The sequence below is a fragment of the Oncorhynchus tshawytscha genome, linkage group LG10 (assembly GCF_018296145.1).
Source record: "Oncorhynchus tshawytscha isolate Ot180627B linkage group LG10, Otsh_v2.0, whole genome shotgun sequence".
In the NCBI taxonomy this organism is placed as follows: domain Eukaryota; kingdom Metazoa; phylum Chordata; class Actinopteri; order Salmoniformes; family Salmonidae; genus Oncorhynchus; species Oncorhynchus tshawytscha.
This window is the reverse complement of record NC_056438.1, coordinates 58,427,772-58,447,305: the sequence shown is the minus strand read 5'-3', so window position 1 is coordinate 58,447,305 and position 19,534 is coordinate 58,427,772. Positions and strand designations below refer to the sequence as shown.

Genomic DNA, 19,534 nt, shown 5'->3' with positions numbered 1-19,534 from the left:
AGGCCCTAATTCATTTATTTCAATTTACTGATTTCCTTATATGAACTGTAACTCAGCAATATCGTTGAAATTGTTGCATATTGTTTATATTTTTAATCAGTATAATGAGCCACATTGTAATGTTTAGAAATGAGGGCCTTTAATCTGAAGGTTTTTAATAAGGTACAACGTGACGTCATCGTTTGTGCTGCTGGCAGAATACTAGTCTTGAAAATGAGTTACTGAGCCAGCTATAATCGCAGTAATTTCCGTCGAATATCACATAACCACTCGGCTGCGGTGTACGGATGAGTACTGAACGACTATGTAAAGTTCTGACACATTTGAATGAATTGATAATTGCTAACAAGTCCTGCCGAAAAGTTGATCATGCTAAGAATGAAGATTCCCATTCGAACGGCGGAAGGAGACCATACCGTCGAAGACGAGCAGGAAAATACCGATTGCAGCAGTCACACTATTGATTCGGTTCCATATTGTGGTGTGAGGTTCAAAAATTCAACGGGGGGGTCATATCGCCAGTGGCAAATTGACAAGAAGGCTGTGTTTGAGTGGTTCGGCTTGCACCTCAGCCCAGCGAAGCGGATAGAGTTTATGTACGGACTACTTCATATGTGTCAACCACTTGAGATTCGGTTTTTGGGATCATGTCTTGAGGATCTTGCACGGAAAGATGTCCACGTTTTCCGGGACTTTGAGATAACAGCAAACTGTCAAACTGACTTGGCCTTCCTTAAGGACGTTAGCGACCCTGTTGTGCGTTCCAAACTACTTGTCTACCTGTCACTTTTGCGATCTGGAAACAGAGAATGTGCGGACACACTGTATCGTGCTTTGAGCCATATAGACCCAGCGCTGTACTTAAATACTTATCATGGCGTTCCTTTATCTCCACGTGGTGGGAACACTCAGAATGTACCTGATCAACATTGCCCTCGAGAGGGTGGAATGGAGTCTGGGAGATCTGTGCATCCCAGCGGGACTCCACTGGAGGCAGAGTCGGGTTCCCTGGAGCACTTGGCGCTGCTTTTCACCATGGCCTCCCTACACCCTGCGTTCCCTTTTTACCAGAGGGATACTGTCAGACACCAGTTGGATAATGTGGAACTGGTCTTAGAGGAGAGAATGGATTGCCACAAACGCATGAGTTTCCAGGTAAACACCACTTGACAGTGGCATGTTTATAGTGACCGCCATTGTAAACAAACTCGTACTATTTGGGACGGCGGGAGGAGGGGCTGTCTTGTATTTAGAGTTTATAGTCTCCGGGTTACGGCGTATTCCCTTGATTGACTGAAGTGCAGCTCAAGAGTGGAATTTAAGGTGGCTTCCTCATTTTACCATGCCATGGCCATATGACTACAGACTGAGTTCATTGCGCTGTCACAAAAGGACAGACACCATAGACTTTGAATGAAGATCACTTTCTCAATTTGCCTTAGGGCAATTCCACATTAATGGAATTATGCTGAGACTCCGATTTTTCAATTTAAAATGTATGCCAAACAAAAAACATTGATTTCAACGTTTCACAAACCATACAACTCTATGCGCAATGACTAATTTGAACAATTTACACAGTAAAACAAACAAACATTTACTGGAAACCTGTGCAGATGCAAAGTTTGTTAACAGAATTGCAGTAAAATATCCCTGTTATTCTGTTACCAAACTTTGTATCACAGTTCTTTCTGTAAATGTGTTTTTGTAAAATGGTCAGTGGAAATTGTCAAAAGTAGTCCTTGTGCATAGAGTTGTATGGTTGGCTAAACGTTGAAATCAATGGTGTTGGTTTGGTATACATTTTAAAGTGAAACATCTGACTCTAATTCTGTTACCATGGAATTGCCCCTTGTGCACCAGGAGAATAGAGAGAGAGTTTATCTGGCTTTAGCAGACATTCTGGCCATGGCTACTGTGTCTTCTGTCATCTTGTCCACAGCAGCTAGCTACAGTAGCCTATATGAATGGGAACACCCAGCATTCTTGTTTATGATTGCATTGTGATCTAACTTTGCATTGTGTTGGCGAAACCTCTCTCTCTCTCTGTGATCCAGTGAAAAAGCCAAGCGTTTTATTGAGACACATCCTCTTGCTCATGTCTGGCTGGCTGACTGCTCTCTTACAGGGGCATTCTGTAATTCCGTCTTTTTATTTATCCGTTATTTTACCAGGTAAGTTGACTGAGAACACATTCTCATTTGCAGCAACGACCTGGGGAATAGTTACAGAGGAGAGGAGGGGGATGAATGATCCAATTGTAAACTCTCTCAGCATAATGGCTTGTCTTGGCTGGCTCTCAGCATAATAACTTGTCTCATTCAGACAGTTAGTTAGCCTACACTTTCCTGTGGATTGGCAGTATTTCTAATCCAAATGGAGATGATTTATGAATAGAAATGAAACTGAAAAGAGTTATTCTCAAAGCATGCGGAGAGGAGAAAATTAGTATTGGTTCCAGTTGTTCAGTGCTGTAAGGGGGCAGTTGTTTGAAAGGCATTTGCCTGTACTTGTGCAGGTGACATTGTAACTTGATTGGGAGAGAAAGCACAAATGCATACTAAACCATCAATCTCTTCACTTTCCTGGTTGCAACAGAAGCAGCATGCCCTTCGAAAGGAGGATCTCAGCCCCAGGAGCACTGACATGGGTCAGTCGGCCTGCTGTATTCCCAATCAGCTCCCCAACAGGACATCATCCCAGAGAGAAGGTAGTCTCAATCCGGTTTGTCATTGTGTCCTCTGAGGTCTCTCATTCCCATGTTGAGAGGAGTGTTCAAAGCAAGATGTATTTTATCCTAGTGCATTTGAGGTGAAACGAGACCCAAACTATCAGATATGAGACAATAGACAGGATATATTTTAAATGATCTGTATTTTCTGTTCTACACATTTTTGTCATGGGGCAATATGCAATATTTTATTCCCCATTGGCAATCTGTAGCTAGGGACCCCAAAATGTCAGTTTTATAGCTAATCTCGTGCTATTTTACACATTTTGCCATGAGGCTGAGAGAATATTTTGCAGGTAATTTTAAAGATAATTTCCATTGCTTATGATAGTATATTAAAATATCTGGGGAGGGGAGTGCAGGGGTATGGATGAACAGCAATTAATTGCTCAAAAAAATAATCCTGGTCTTCTCTCTTCTTGCGGAAGTTCACATTGACAAGATTGTGCTAAAGACGATATCTTGGAACCGAGTAAACAGTGAATACGGTATTGAGGTATGTACTGTAGGTTCATGTTTGGACTCTGTGCCTTGGTATGTTATTTTCCTGTGTATTTTATTCTTATACGTTTTGAGGCATACCTGCTGAAGGATCTAGATATACTTTATTTTTTATTAGGTGCATATATGGTGGGCCACCAGATTACTTCGTGCTTCCTCCCATTCAAATGATGGCACTGACAAAACGTTTGTCCTGAGCTTCAGATTGTTCATGCAATATTGTATTTTTTTTCTCTGTAAATCATGCAACGTTCTCTTACAACATCTGGATAGGCAGAGTTCTAAGACTTTGCCTGTCCCTTAATCAATTGGCCCAGCGTCGTCCGCATTAGGGTTTGGCCGGGATAGGCCGTCATTGTAAATAAGAAATTGTTCTTAACTGACTTGCTTAGTTAAATACAGGTCAAATAAAAATCAACAGTCAGGACTGTATGGCCAGGCATCATTATGACAGCCAGGACTGTGCTGAGGGTGAGAGCAAGACAGAGAGCCAGGTTAAATAGGACAGCAGGAAGGATTGCTCCCTCCTAATCGCATGCTGTCCTCCGTTGCATGAGAACACAATCTGGTGGAAATATGTCCTAGCTCGTTTGCCACTCCAAAACGTCTGCCGTGACTGTTTTTACAAGCCTGCGGCGGCGGCATATCAGCCTGTAAAAACGTACGGTCTTCAATTTAGACTAGAGGGTTGAAGGACTTGAGGTTAGCTCCAGGATTTTACAGCACTGAGATGATAAGAGGGGTCATCTTGACTGCTTTCCCTCAGATAGCCGTAGTAGCAATAAAATAGACTAACATCTGACCAAGGTTGTCCTTGTCTGTGGACTAGTCATGTAGCTTGTTGAGTAGCTAGAACAAACTAAACGGTTCAAATCAGATCTGCATTATGTGGATAGCAAGATGGGCTGTAATTGAGACTTCTGAATAACATCAGTTAAAGGAATTAAAGGAAAAGGACACAAACTATATTTTGGTATTTGTTTCATTCGTCCATTTTTGCATGTCACCAATCAAGTTTAAGATGTATGATTTTGAAAATATAGAAACGATCCCTGTATGATACATTTTGTGTCGTGATGCAAAATAATAATTCATTAAATTTTTCTGCTTAGTCTGCTCTACAGAGACAGTGGCACTGAGTGTGCACTAGTGTGACCTGTGTGGAGGTGTGTCACTGATATGAATGTCTAGGCTAGATGATGATGGCCTATCTATGATGGATGGGCTGAAAGAAGTGAGGGATTTTTATATTTCCCTTGGTCTATGGGAAAGACATGTCTCAGTCGAGGGGATTGTGTCCAACAGGGCATAGATAGAACCTCGCTTTCCAGTTTTTACGGGTGGTAGAGTAGTAGAAGGGTTTAATATGTTATTGAACCCTACTGTCTTATAGCCTACTTGAAAAGGATGCAGTTAAGAGGCACTGTGTTAGAAATCAACTGGCACGCTCTTGGCTGAAATGTGGAAGGGGACAGTGATAACATGTTGTTGCCAGCCAGTGCTAGAAACACACACTAGAGAGAGGGGTGGCTTGCTGGGCAGTGCCATCTGCTCCGCTGGGCATGGTGTATTAGTATGTTAAAGAGACGAGAACATGATCTTCAGCACAGGATGCACGTCACTCTGTCTACTCTAGGCCTGCCCTAGATGTCCAGGCTACTCTTCGTTGTGTCGTGAGAGTAGCCTGTACAACTAGGGCTGGCCTGTGCTGAGGCCTACAGAGTTTTGTGTAAAACAATGCTGTGAGAGGTAGCCTAGGCTTAGTCTGTTTACTATGCCTAGGCTACCTCACACAGTGCGTGCCACTGGCGATGTACAGCACTTTGCCGGACATGCTAGCTGTTTTCGCTAGCTGCACATCATCACTTCAAACGCATTCCGTCGTGGTGTTATCGGTTGGCCTATTACTACTGGTAGTACCGGTAAAATGTAAGTTATGAATCATAAATCACCATACAGCTGACACATTTTGATTTCATCAATCATTTTGAGTTCAAGTTGGTTGTCCAAAATACTATCAGCTTGCACTACATCTTTGCTGATGAATGTCCTGATCTCTGGCCAGTCAATTGGTTAAATTACATTGTTGTTTCGTCTCTTAATCGCTTCTAATAGATCTGAAAATGATACAATAACCATTCATTCAACCGACTGTTTGTTTATAATGAGGGACGTCCCACGTTTAACCTGGACACACAAATAGTAGGAATTTGCACTGACTTCAGCCATGACTGCATGAGAGAGAAATGAAACCTCTGCATGTCGCCTGCAGGTGCGAGTGTGTGTTTCACTGTCCAATCCCAGGTTTGAACATGATCTGAGTGTGTGTTTCACTGTCCAATCCCAGGTTTGAACATGATCTGAGTGTGTGATCTGAGTCTGTTCGGTCTCTTAGCCATCAACTTGGGAAAGCCTCAAGGGAGAGCAGACAGTGCATTATAAACAAAGAGCTGCATATATTGGCCAAAAAATAACACATCTGATATATATATATATATATATATAAAATCTTTTTTTTTTCAGTGTGTAGAGAAAAGTGAGGTGGGGCATCCGACAAATTAAACTTTGTCCGGCCTTACTGTTCTGGCTTGTTAAATTTGAATTTGACAGAGCAACAGACTTTTCATATCCCACTTCAAGTTGTGAGTGCTTTTGCATTCACCTTTGTCAGATCAGGGATCATGATGAAGATGGAATAGGGTGCTGTTTGGGGACTCCACTCAGCCATTTGAACTGTTTCCCCTAGAATTTAGCTAGGGGGGTCCGGGAGCACCTAAACATTTTTGAGGCCCTTGTTGGCTGCAGAGACATTTAGCTTATTTTTTTTAAAGCGAATTTCTTGCAATTATACACATTTTGCCATGGGGCAAAAACGAAAAAAAGTTTTCCCTCAGCTATTTCCTTGTTGCTAAAATTGCTAATAGTTTGCCTGATTTCCGTTTATGTGATCAAACAAGCAAGTATAGTGTAGAGAATCATTGTACCATCTAAACTGCTGGGAAATATCTTTTCCATAACCAAAAATATTGTTACTCTGTGATGGACAGGGTAGAGTAGAGACTGCCAGTCTGTGAAAGAGCTGTTTTTAAATTCACACAATACCTCTTAGCAAAGGTGTCAGCTAGAGATTACATGCAGGAGCTTGTAGGGATTTGTAGTTTTGCATAGTCTACTTTGATGCTAATTAGTATTTCCAAATCTGAGAGTAAATAGAGCCGACTACATTGATAAAAGTGACCTTGTCTGAGAGAGATTTACACGCTTATGAAAACATCGCGCCAGGGTAAGCTTACATGAAACAGACTTTACTTTAAGTGGTTCTAAAATCCACTATGGGAAAAATGTATGATTGGAGCCACTTCCATATTTGACCACTAGGTTTTATGGGTATTATGACTCATACAGTGGTACTCTATTGCATCATGCTGTCAAAAGCAATGTATCGGATGTGTGTTTAGTAAAGCATACTTATGATGTGATGTCTCCTTCTCTTCCCCTCTTCTAGGTCCAGTGGTCTGACTCTACATGGACCACAGTGACCAAGACTCACCATGAGCTGGGCGACTTCCTGTCGAAGGTACAAGAGAAAAAACACATCCCCATCAATAGATCATAGGCCTAGAATATACTGGATTTAATGTCAGGAGAAATGAAATCATACACACCTCCATTTGTACAGAGAGGTCTCTAAATTTTGTCTTATAAAGGTCAAACCCAGATGCTGTTTTTAATTTCCAAATGTTGTCATGTGTTTTCTAGTCACTGAATGCTCTGTGTGCATGCTAATAGGACTAATGCTAATACTGTGACTTTCTGTATTCAAATGTATTTCTTGGTCTAGCTTAATGTATACCCCTTAATGTTGTATGTAAACATCATGAACATACAGTGGCAAAAAGAAGTATGTGAACCCTTTGGAAATACCTGCATTTCTGCATAAATTGGTCTAAAATTTGATCTGGTCACAACAATAGACAAACAATCTGTTTAAACTAATAACACACAAATAATCATATGTTTTCATGTCTTTATTGAACACACCGTGTAAACACACAGTGCAGGGTGGGAAAAGTATGTGAACCCTTGGATTTAATAACTGGTTGACCCGCCTTTTGGTAGCAATATTCCAAAGTGTTCACGTGCTTTTTCTTGCCACTGTATGAATGTATATGATAACCGCTCATGATTCCCTGAACCCCATACAGAGGTCCACTGAGCCCTTTGAGAAGGGCCTGGTGAGGTTACTGGCCCAGGGATACCAGTATGAGCCCAGGGACCTGGAGAGGACACTACAGTGAGTAATTGGAAATCTCAACAGGGTTTTTATAATGTCAATACAAAAATATACACTGCTCAAAAAAATAAAGGGAACACTAAAATAACACATCCTAGATCTGAATGAATGAAATATTCTTATTAAATACTTTTCTCTTTACATAGTTGAATGTGCTGACAACAAAATCACACACACATTATCAATGGAAATCAAATTTATCAACCCATGGAGGTCTGGATTTGGAGTCACACTCAAAATTAAAGTGGAAAACCACACTGCAGGCTGATCCAACTTTGATGTAATGTCCTTAAAACAAGTCAAAATGAGGCTCAGTAGTGTGTGTGTGGCCTCCATGTGCCTGTATGACCTCCCTACAACGCCTGGGCATGCTCCTGATGAGGTGGCGGGTGGTCTCCTGAGGGATCTCCTCCCAGACCTGGACTAAAGCATCCGCCAACTCCTGGACAGTCTGTGGTGCAACGTGGTGTTGGTGGATGGAGCGAGACATGATGTCCCAGATGTGCTCAATTGGATTCAGGTCTGGGGAACGGGCGGGCCAGTCCATAGCATCAATGCCTTCCTCTTGCAGGAACTGCTGACACACTCCAGCCACATGAGGTCTAGCATTGTCTTGCATTAGGAGGAACCCAGGGCCAACCGCACCAGCATATGGTCTCACAAGGTGTCTGAGGATCTCATCTCGGTACCTAATGGCAGTCAGGCTACCTCTGGCGAGCACATGGAGGGCTTTGCGGACCCCAAAGAAATGCCACCCCACACCATGACTGACCCACCGCCAAACCGGTCATGCTGGAGGACGTTGCAGGCAGCAGAACGTTCTCCACTGCGTCTCCAGACTCTGTCACATGCTCAGTGTGAACCTGCTTTCATCTGTGAAGAGCACAGGGCGCCAGTGGAGAATTTGCCAATATTGGTGTTCTCTGGCAAATGCCAAACGTCCTGCACGGTGTTGGGCTGTAAGCACAACCCCCACCTGTGGACGTTGGGCCCTCATACCACCCTCATGGAGTCTGTTTCTGACCGTTTGAGCAGACACATGCACATTTGTGGCCTGCTGGGGGTCATTTTCCAGGGCTCTGGCAGTGCTCCTCCTGCTCCTCCTTGCACAAAGGCGGAGGTAGCGGTCCTGCTGCTGGGTTGTTGCCCTCCTATGGCCTCCTCCACGTCTCCTGATGTATTGGCCTGTCTCCAGGTAGCGCCTCCATGCTCTGGACACTACGCTGACAGACACAGCAAACCTTCTTGCCACATCTCGCATTGATGTGCCATCCTGGATGAGCTGCACTACCTGAGCCACTTGTGTGGGTTGTAGACTCCGTCTCATGCTACCACTAGAGTGAAAGCACCGCCAGCATTCAAAAGTGACCAAAACATCAGCCAGGAAGCATAGGAACTGAGAAGTGGTCTGTGGTCAACACCTGCAGAACCACTCCTTTATTGGGGGTGTCTTGCTAATTGCCTATAATTTCCACCTGTTGTCTATTCCATTTGCACAACAGCATGTGAAATTTATTGTCAATCAGTGTTGCTTCCTAAGTGGACAGTTTGATTTCACAGAAGTGTGATTGACTTGGAGTTACATTGTGTTTAAGTGTTCCCTTTATTTTTTTGAGCTGTATATATATATATATTTTTTATTTATTTATTTATTTATTATTATTTTTTGTATTTTTTTTACCCCTCCACCACCTCTTCGGAGGACAACTATCCTAGCTTTTTTACAGCTTTTTTGCTACATATACATACATGGTACTTTTATATATAACAACAATACATTACCAAACAAACTCTTTAATCCCAACCCTCAGACACGCTCATCTCGTCCCACCTATCACCATAGACCACCCTCTCAGCCCATCCCACCTATCACCATAGACCACCCTCTCAGCCCATCCCACCTATCACCATGGACCGCCCTTGTTTGGTTTCCATGTGCCATATATTTTTCAATTGTTCTGTGATGTTTTACAACATTTTTAAATCTTTCTAATAGTATATTATCCACAGATTGTGAGCTAAAGATGAAAACCTTTCCTGCGAGTATTATTACATTATTTATTGATTGTCTATGGCTTTCTAGATCGCCCAACACTGCTATTTGTAAGGTTCATTTTAAGTGTATGTTGGGATTTATTTATTTACCCATTCCTGAACCTGTGACCAGAAACAAGCTACATAGTGGCAATACCAGAATAAGTGATCTATTGATTTTGTCTGTTTGCAACAAAATCTACAGAGCTGAGATTGTTGTATGCCATATATATGTGTGTGTGTGTGTGTGTGTGTGTGTGTGTGTGTGTTGAATCAAGTGTAGTTTTTTTGTACCAATTCATAAACCATGTGCCATGGAATTGGTACATCAAATCTCCTCCCATATATTTTGCAACCTGTATGGTGCAGCTGTCAACAGTTTTGTCCTCAGATGAAACTGGTATATTTTTCTATTTATGCCAATTCCTTTGAGCCAATTTGTGTCTTTAATATATGGCAGGCAAACACGTTCCCTAGCTTCTCCCTTTTCCACTTGCCTCGTCCATTTTTGTGGTAGTGCTGCAATCAGTTAGTTGTACATTTGGATTGAGCATATATTCCCATATTTTCGATAACTGCATATGTGACATAACTCCTCCATTTCTATTCATAATGTCATTAATAAATATAATACCATAAAATAATGTTTTTGTTATTAATCAGTATATTTGAGTTTAACCATAACATTTGTTGTAATATTTGTTCTATCTTTTCTGGAGGATAAAACTGAAATTGTAACCAGCTTTGTATGGCTTTGTATGGCTTTGTATGGCTTTGTATGGCTTTGTATGGCTTTGTATGGCTTTGTATGGCTTTGTATGGCTTAAGAAAGGGCGATACCTTAAGCAAAATTTAATTTTCAATTAGTTGGAAATGAGAAATTAATCTGTATGAGAGCAAAAAAGCCATTTTGAACAAAGGATGAGCTTTTCTTAATAATCTACTGGAGAACCATTTTGCGTTTAAGTATAACTTATGTATGAGTGAAGCTTTAACAGAGGTTTAAAGCTTTTAGTATTTAATAATTTTAACCCCCCAAACTCATATTCATTATGCAAATAGGCATGTTTAATTTTGTCTGGCTTAGCATTCCAAAAAGAATGAAATATGTTTTGCTCATATGATTTTAAAAACAAATCCTCTGGAGTAGGCAATGCCGTTAGTATGTAAGTAAGTAAACTGTGATAGGACCAAATAGTTTATTAATGGAATTTTCCATAAATAGGCAAGTATTTACCTCTCCATGGTTGCAAAGTCTCTCTATTTCTGCTAGCTTTCTATTGAAATTAATTGTGGTAAATTAATTTATAATTTGAGATGTGAAAACCAAGTATGATACTTGAAGCTCAAGCACTTTCCTGTTACCTTTTTTACATGTTGCTTTACTCTCAAGCCTCAATATTGTGCAGAAAGTAGAGTAGTCTACCCTCTAGTTATTGTCACCAACGCTTCCATAAGCTCCAGTGTTGTCAGTTATGGTGAAGAACCTCAGGCTTCACATATGTCAGAACCATAGAACCCAGGCAATGATATCTAGGTCAATGGTGAGGATGTCATTACCAGAGGGATTCGCTGGCCATCCTTTACAGATATGGATGGGATCACTTTTTCCACCCTTCCACTCCCATTCAAGCCCCACCAGCACTTTGACTTCCCACTCAAAGTGTACTATAACCATACCTTGATGTCTCCCTGTGACAGGGAGATGCTTCTGTCAGCCCCAGCAGCCTTCAGGCAGAGACGAGAGGTCTGCAGGTTCCTCCTCCCCCACTGCAGCCACTGTAAGTGTCTGTGCCCCTGTCCCAGGAATGCATGTCTGCATGAACCATCCACATGATTGGTTAGGGATACCTTGGAACTCGGAGCACAATTACCCCTCTCTCTCCTCAAATAATTTGTATGTGGATTGATCTGGTCGGTTCCTAATGACTAATCGTACCAATGAACATTTTCTCAGTCACTCCATATTTTTCACTTCCTTTGACAATGCCCTGAGCCATGTTTCAGTAGTGCTACCAGGGGACATGTAAATCCTCCAGAAATAAGACACGCACTGCTTGGTGGCAAGCTTCGAGAATAAACCCAGCTTCACAGTGAACACTTCTCAGCATAGCTGCAGGGCCAGGAGGCTGTTTTACCACATGAAACCCCAGCCATTATAAATTGACTTAGTGAAATTATTATTGAGAAAGTTTCCTCAAGCATCCATTGCTGGTTGGTTTCACACAGCTGCATCAAATTGACCACAGAAATTCATAATCCAAGAGTGTATTTCTTTTGTTAGAGATGTGGAAAAGCTGTGATGTTGTGTAGGCAGGAGGTCTCGTCGCTCATTCCCTAATATCTCACCATCCGGTCTCTCCTACCCAGATAACACAGTACCTCCTGGAAAGACCTGTAAGGCAACTGAGCACTTTAAAGAAGACTGCACTGAGCCATCCAGTCAGGACCATGGTGTGTGTGCTGTATGGTATTAGTTATATTGTCTTTAGGCAGAGTAATGATTTATTTAGCATGTCTATCATTCTTTGTGGGGTTGAAATGACACCGTATTTGTAAATGGCTATTTCATAGAGACAGATATTCGTTGCCTGTAGTTGAAGTTCACTAATACTTCTCTCTCGTCATTCTCCTCTCCCTCACCCAGACATAGGTTCTCACCACCTAAGGCATCAGACGGCGTGCAGCAGCAAGAGGCTAGGCCAGGGGTAAGAACTCTATCTGTTCAGTCCAAGACTTTTGACCTTGTGTCTGATGCACTGATGGGTTATACTAAGAGGATCCCTGCTTTCACTTTACAGCACACTGATGACAAAGAGCAGCCAGAGTGAGAGCCAGAGGCCTGCTGTTCACGCAGAGCACAATGGAGTGATGAGGAGGAGGAAGAGGAGGAGGAGGAGGAAACCAGGCATCATGACCTGTAGGCCAGACCCACATCAGGTCAGTCACACTGGCCTCTCCTTTCTCTCTCTGGCCTGGCCATTAGAGATGCTGGTAGGTTGGCGGTGGAGGACTCTCTGTGCTGTATACTGCTGATTGGCATTTGTTATTTTTTTTGTTTCGATAATACTCATTTGAATCTGTTTAGGGTGTTAAATGACCTCTCTCTTCAGAACACAGATGAGAAATGGGCTTTCACTCCAGAAAAAAAGAGCAGAAGAAGACCTGGTAGAAGGAGAAGTGATGGGGCTAAAGGCTACATCCCCAGCAGCTTCATCAGACCACATTCAACACACATGACCAGACAGGGTGCCAGTAAGAGGAAGTAACCAATGGGTGTGGCAATAGCCTACCCTATTTGTTTTCCAGCTTAACAATTAACATTATAACAACATGCATGTTGTGTGTTCCTTTACCACTGTAGAGCCGGTCCAGAACAGGTATGGAGACACGTGGTCCGATAGCTCCAGTACTCCCTCCAGTCCCCAGCACGAGGCACATGAGAGCCTGGATAATGAGGACCTGGAGGACGAGAGAGGTGAGTGGCCCCTCTAAACCCTGTCTGCCCCCCTCTCTTTTCTGTCTGGAACTCATGGGGTTTAATCCTAGTCCTGAACTAAATAGCACTTTTATTGGAGATTCTCCATTTTAGTCCAGGACAAGGCTTTAACTGGTTCTGGGAAACCGGACCATGACATCGGAGTCTTTAGTGCTGTTGAAACTCAAGATGTCTTTTTAATGATAGCTTCTCTCCCCCAGACACTGCCGAGAGTTACCCAGACCACCCCGTCCAGGAGAAGAGGGCGAGTGATCACAGCAGAGGGGAAGTTGTAGCTACTGTACACGCTATAGTCCCTGTCCCCTACAGAGAAGAGAAATCCTACACTGGCAGTCCCCTGAGTGTACACACTCTATCAATGACGGTCCAGAATGGGCAAACCATGCCAGACAGGACGGTCATGGTCACTCCACAGCTGGGGGACGGTTCACCAGCAGATGGGGCACTGACTGGGACCACCTCCATGGTTCCTCAGGAGTCCATCCCAAGCCAAGCTTCCCTGGGAGACCCTGAGAGGCAGAGGCACGTGTCTGCCCCCCTGAGCTCACCTCAGCTAGCCAATGCAGGATCCAGCATTCACCTAAACCCCCAGTGTTATATGACCCCTACCAGCCCAGAGAGTAGAAGCACTAACCCCCATCACCAGCCCCGAATGAGCGCCATCAGTGTCATCCCCCTGACCTTCCACATGTGCCCCCTGAGGCCAGCATACACCAGCACTGACCCAGCCTCCACCGCCACCCTACCCCTAGCAGCCTCTCTCCCTGACCCTAGCACCAGGACTCAAGCCCTGGCTGCGCCCACCAGCCTACCCACCCCTACCTCCGTGACACCCTCCTCAGTGGCCACTGTCACCCCAGCTGCAATCAGCCAGGTTCAGGCCACTCTGCCCCCAGCCATCCCCGTGGCCAGCCCAGCCCTGACCCTCATCCACAGCACGACCCAGGGAGATGGTGCCTCCTGCAGCAGCTCTTGGGTGGCAGCAGGGCAGGCCCAGACCCAGCAGCAGGCCCTCCATCCACAGCAACAGCAGATGAGCTGCAATTCCTGTGGTTGCTGTGGCAGCTGTGGTAATAGCCACTCTACCAGCCCCAACTTCTCCTTCCCTCCCCAGCTGAGGCGCCAGGTCTTCAGCAATGCCCACCTCCCTCTCTTCCACCTCCCATCCATGTGCAGCACTGGATATCCCAGCCACCGCTGCCAGGTCCAACACCAGAGCAACGCCACCACCCAGCTACCTTTCTACCCCCCTCCACCTCACACGGCCACCCCCACCTCCACGCCACCTCCACGCCACTCCCACCACTTGCTGGCCACCCAGGCTGGTTACAACCTGCAGCAGATGGCAGTTGCTCCCTTCAACAGCTTCTACACGCCCATGTTCTCCTCGTTGGGACTGGGACTGGGCACGGGCACGATGAAGAGCAGTGCCAACGTCTCTTGCTATAACTGTGGGCTAAGCGGGCATTATGCCCAGGACTGCAAACAGCCCTCCATGGACGCCGGGCAGCAAGGTAATATTGGCCAGGCTAGTGGCAGAGAGAGGAGGTGAAGTCTCTCAGAGATTCCTCATCCTTAGTTTCAGCATAGGAAGGCAAAGTTTTATTTGGTAACCTGTTTGTTTTTTTGTCCACTGTGTTTTGCACTGTCCAACATTTTTATGTCTGAAGCTGGATTGTCTGAATGAGCTCTATTAAATACCCAGGCCAAGTGTTAAAACATGTTTTGATAGGACTGACTCTGAATCTGAAAGAATAGCATAGACTATGGACATAATTTCTTTAGGTTACTTGTTAGGGACGTGGCACTGACACACTCCTGTGTGTGTATGTTTCAGGTGACTTTCGGCTGAAGTACTTGGCCCCCCACTTCTTTGAAGCAGACCAAACTGACTGACATGAGGGGACCAAGGCAATGCTTTGTTTCTCACTACAGTAAAGATTCCAGAAAATGTTTTCGTGGGTTGAGTTTTTCACCAATTGTATTACTTTGCAAATATCCGCAGCAGAGAATGGAATCCTGTATCATTCTCAGACTTTTCAGAGGACGGTGGTATTTTGCCCTGGAGACAAGTACAAGACCGGCTCACGTTTCCAGACTAGTCTATTAAAGAGAACCACGTCTTTAAATGGTGCGGTGGTAAACTTGCATTTAATAAGGATTAATGGATTGACTGAAGGGTGTTATATCCACATTTCAAAGCAGGTCTTTTTAGTACTTTTCAATTAGTTTCTTACTTTTTTGTATTATCTCATAGGTGTTCAAAATGCAAGATACAGTTTCAAAGCAGCTAGTCGTTAACCAGCTAATTTTCATTTTATTCATGTGAGGACAAAATATGTGAAGAACTTCACGCTCTTATTTTTGGGGGATTGTGATACAGCGGAGAAAAGATGCATGGTTTATAAGATAAAGTATGTATGACATAATTAGGTTTTTGACAGAATATGCTGACTGTACCATAAATACCCTGTATTTGATTTGTTTTACAAGCTAATGGTATTCCATTGGAGGGAAATTTTGTACGAAAAAATAGTTTTATTGCCGTTTGTTACCACTTGATATAATGTGGAGTGTGTATTAAATCAATCATGTCTCATTCATGATGTTAATGCTGCTGCTGTTTGGTTTATTTCCTGGGGGCAAAAATGCACTAATTTGTGTGTATGTGGGTGGGTCATGTCCCCAATGCTCTCAGGCAATGAGAGGACTCTTGTGGCTGTATCCTTTGAGCGTCTCTCCTCTAGGAAGAGATTTATTGAGGTCCAAATCAACCCCCCCCCCACCCACTCCTAGGCACTTGGGTCGATCCAAAATCACCCTAGTCACTTCGGAAATCTGAATGCATTGGAAAGATTAAATCAATGGTGAAAGCTTTACCTGAGCTTGCCTTCTGATAAGCCAAGTGGAACTCCTGCCATATTGCCTTCACCTATACAATACTTCCTGATCTAAGGTTTGATTTTTGGATTGGGCTACAGAATCAATGGTCCCTTGTCCTACCGCCATGCATGTACTGTACCTGTTGAATGTGTGGCTCCTGCCTGTTTGTGTAGGCGTGTCCAGCTCTTTGTTGCCAGAACGTATGTGCCATATTCCTCCTTTCTCATGCAACAAGGAGGTTGTATTATGCATGTAAGTGTATATTTGTGCACAGCAGTAAGGGGCTAACTTTACACACATTCCTTACCTGTATGATTGACGACTATACAGAATAACTTCTGTATTAGAAAAAAGGTAACACGGTTGTTTGTGGGTTTGAAAGCCACTCGTCTTTCACTGTTCGTTGAGGTGGATTGTTTTGTGTTTTCCACACACAGGCAAAAAATATGTAAACTATTTGAAATTACAGTTAGGTAAAATCACTGTTTTATAAAGTGGAACTTATCCTGTTTTTCTGTAAGCAGCTTTTCAGTTGTTTTTTTTTTTAAGCATTTTGTATTGGATTTCAGAGGCCTAGTTGTTGACTTTATTTTAATGAATATCTTTATTTTGATAAAGAACATTAAAGTTGAGTGGAAAAATAGACTATCAAGCTTGGGTTGTATTTGTTTAACTTCTCTATAGTTAAAGATGCTGTGCTGTAGATTAAGGTAGTGTTACCTCTGATGCGATGACTGCATTACTAAATGTTAACATGTAGTTACTGAAAGGGAAGAATACAATAGTTCCTTCCTGTGCTAAATTAAGCTACCATAATTTTTTCAGTTAAGTTGGTAGCAATAAAAACAGCTAAGTTTATATCTTTTTTATATGGTGAGAAACCCATACTATAATGAACAAAAAGAAATGCAATTTCAATGAGTTACAGTTCATATGAGGAAATCAGTCTATTTAAATAAATACATTTGGTCCTAATGTATGGATTGTACATGACTGGGAATACCTATATGCAGCTGTTAGTCAGATACCTTAAAAGAAATGGGCCTCAGCATATCGTCACAGTATTTCTGTGCATTCAAATTGACATCGATAAAATGCAGTTGTATTGGTTGTCCGTAGTTTATGCTTGCCCAAACCATAACCCCGTCGTCACCATGGGTCACTCTGTTCACAACTTTGACATCAGCAAACCACTCCCCCACACGATGCCATACACGTGGTCTGCGGTTGAGGCTGGTTGGACTCATTGCCAAATTCTCTAAAATGGCGTTGGAGGTGGCTTGAGGTAGAGAAATTAACATTACATTTTCTGACAACCGCTCTAGTGGACACTTCTGCAGTCAGCATGCCAATTGCATGTGCCCTCAACTTGACATCTGTAGCATTGTGACAAAACGGCACATTTTAGAGTGGTCTTTTGTCCCCAGCACAAGGTGTACCTGTGTAATGATCATGCTGTTTAATCAGCTTTTTGATATGTCACACCTGACATAATCCAAGTGGATGGTTTATCTTGGTCATGGAGAAATGCTCACTAACAGGAATGTAAAAAAATATGTGCACAAAATCTTGAGAAATAAACTTTTTGTGTGTATGGAGCATTTCAGGGATCTTCTATTTCAGCTCAGGAAACATGGGACCACTTTACATGTATTAATAATTTTGTTCAGTGTATATCGTGTTGGCAAAATACATTCTTCAGTGTTTTTATCCTTTGAATATTTTGAATATCTAAGGTATTTTCAGTGTTATCTCCATTGAACAATGCTTTTGACTATTTACTATTGTATTAATGTTTTTCACTTGTCCCGGGTCAAATCAATTCTGTACTGTTCAGTCACCAGCCAGAAGGTGGCAGTGTATGTCAAGTGTAGATATCAATGTTGTACTTGATGAGAACAGTATTTATAGTAGGAGCAGTAAGGTTTTTTAATTTTTTTTATATTGAGTCCAGGTTGAAAATAATACTGATCAGAAAGAGGGGTTTCTGTATTTCAACATTGCATAGAACTATGTCAAATCGTCAATGTCGAGGAAGAAATCTTATTTCATCAGCATAGTAAAATGTGTAAGCCAGAGACATCTAGATATAACTAAGGCTATTACTTATTTCACTACATTGACAACAATTCAATGTAACAAGCAGAAAACAGAATCGTCCTGCCAACCATTTGAAAATGTATTCTGTATACCAAATCAAATCAAATCAAATCAAATCAAATTTATTTATATAGCCCTTCGTACATCAGCTGATATCTCAAAGTGCTGTACAGAAACCCAGCCTAAAACCCCAAACAGCAAGCAATGCAGGTGTAGAAGCACGGTGGCTAGGAAAAACTCCCTAGAAAGGCCAAAACCTAGGAAGAAACCTAGAGAGGAACCAGGCTATGTGGGGTGGCCAGTCCTCTTCTGGCTGTGCCGGGTGGAGATTATAACAGAACATGGCCAAGATGTTCAAATGTTCATAAATGACCAGCATGGTCGAATAATAATAAGGCAGAACAGTTGAACTGGAGCAGCAGCACAGTCAGGTGGAAGTTGAAACTGGAGCAGCAGCATGGCCAGGTGGACTGGGGACAGCAAGGAGTCATCATGTCAGGTAGTCCTGGGGCATGGTCCTAGGGCTCAGGTCAGTTGAAACTGGAACAGCAGCATGGCCAGGTGGACTGGGGACAGCAAGGAGTCATCATGTCAGGTAGTCCTGGAGCTCAGGTCCTAGGGCTCAGGTCCTCCGAGAGAGAGAAAGAAAGAGAGGAGGAGAGAATTAGAGAACGCACACTTAGATTCACACAGGACACCGAATAGGACAGGAGAAGTACTCCAGATATAACAAACTGACCCCAGCCCCCCGACACATAAACTACTGCAGCATAAATACTGGAGGCTGAGACAGGAGGGGTCAGGAGACACTGTGGCCCCATCCGAGGATGGGGCCACAGTGTCTCCTGACCCCTCCTGTCTCAGGAGGTGAGACAGTGCATTGAGCATGCTTCCTCTGTCACTTTAATTAATCTGTTGTAGCCTATTTAGATCATGACTGAAGCCAGTGAAACCCTGTTGACCAGACACAGTCTGTTAGCATTAGGAGATTTTCTTGGAATACTCAAGTCAAAGCAAGGTTTTAGTAGCCAGCCATTGGCGCTGTGTGTAAAGAAGAGTGGTGGATCAGTTGAGTGACTGATGACTCCGTGATAGAGCTGCCAGGGGCGCGTTCAGCAGGATGGAACATTCAGATAGAAATAGGCTATGTAGATCAAACATGCCTCTGACATGTAGAATAAAGAATCACATCAGCTCTATTCATGGCCTTTCTATCTGCAACGTTCAGCCCAGTAGTCTCGTTTGAACCCGGGGTGTATGTCATCCAGGGTTTCGGGTTGATGATGCGTGTGCCATGCAAGAGCACAGGCTTGCGTGCTCCAGTCAGCTGCAGCCCTGCATGGTCTTGTTTCCAGTCACAGCATGGCAAACGCAGCCCTCTCATTGGACCACACTGAAGCATATGGAGAAAACGGAAAGACATGTTTAGTATCCCCATCATACCTGATCCCGTATCAACTGTAAACTTCATGTTAAGTTTGGGACAACCTCA

The 19,534-nt window shown here is 43.2% G+C and overlaps 1 protein-coding gene across 2 annotated transcripts; it reads left to right on the top strand.

Moving 5' to 3' along the window:
• The first annotated feature begins 151 nt into the window (after positions 1–151).
• On the top strand, positions 152–16,345 carry LOC112260522 (zinc finger CCHC domain-containing protein 2). Of its 2 annotated transcripts, none has more exons than XM_024435695.2 (13): positions 152–1,155; positions 2,599–2,710; positions 3,160–3,227; positions 6,738–6,809; positions 7,438–7,526; positions 11,262–11,341; positions 11,931–12,014; positions 12,208–12,268; positions 12,362–12,554; positions 12,674–12,815; positions 12,925–13,038; positions 13,260–14,573; positions 14,897–16,345. In XM_024435695.2, exons 1-13 carry the CDS (start codon positions 370–372, stop codon positions 14,953–14,955), a joined length of 3,174 nt encoding a protein of 1,057 aa, XP_024291463.1. In that variant the 5' UTR covers positions 152–369; the 3' UTR covers positions 14,956–16,345. The 2 variants fall into 2 exon arrangements, with proteins under 2 accessions (XP_024291463.1, XP_024291464.1); XM_024435696.2 differs by having other exon boundaries at positions 154–1,155; positions 12,362–12,500.
• The last annotated feature ends 3,189 nt before the right edge of the window (positions 16,346–19,534 follow it).

What these genes read in the sequence shown, in the direction of transcription:
- LOC112260522 (XM_024435695.2), top strand. Translation starts at nt 370, where the DNA reads ATGCTAAGAATGAAGATTCCCATTCGAACGGCGGAAGGAGACCATACC. An exon ending in ACAAACGCATGAGTTTCCAG is followed by an intron (nt 1,156 to 2,598) that starts GTAAACACCACT and finishes TGGTTGCAACAG; the next exon opens with AAGCAGCATGCCCTTCGAAA. An exon ending in GGACCTGGAGGACGAGAGAG is followed by an intron (nt 13,039 to 13,259) that starts GTGAGTGGCCCC and finishes TCTCTCCCCCAG; the next exon opens with ACACTGCCGAGAGTTACCCA.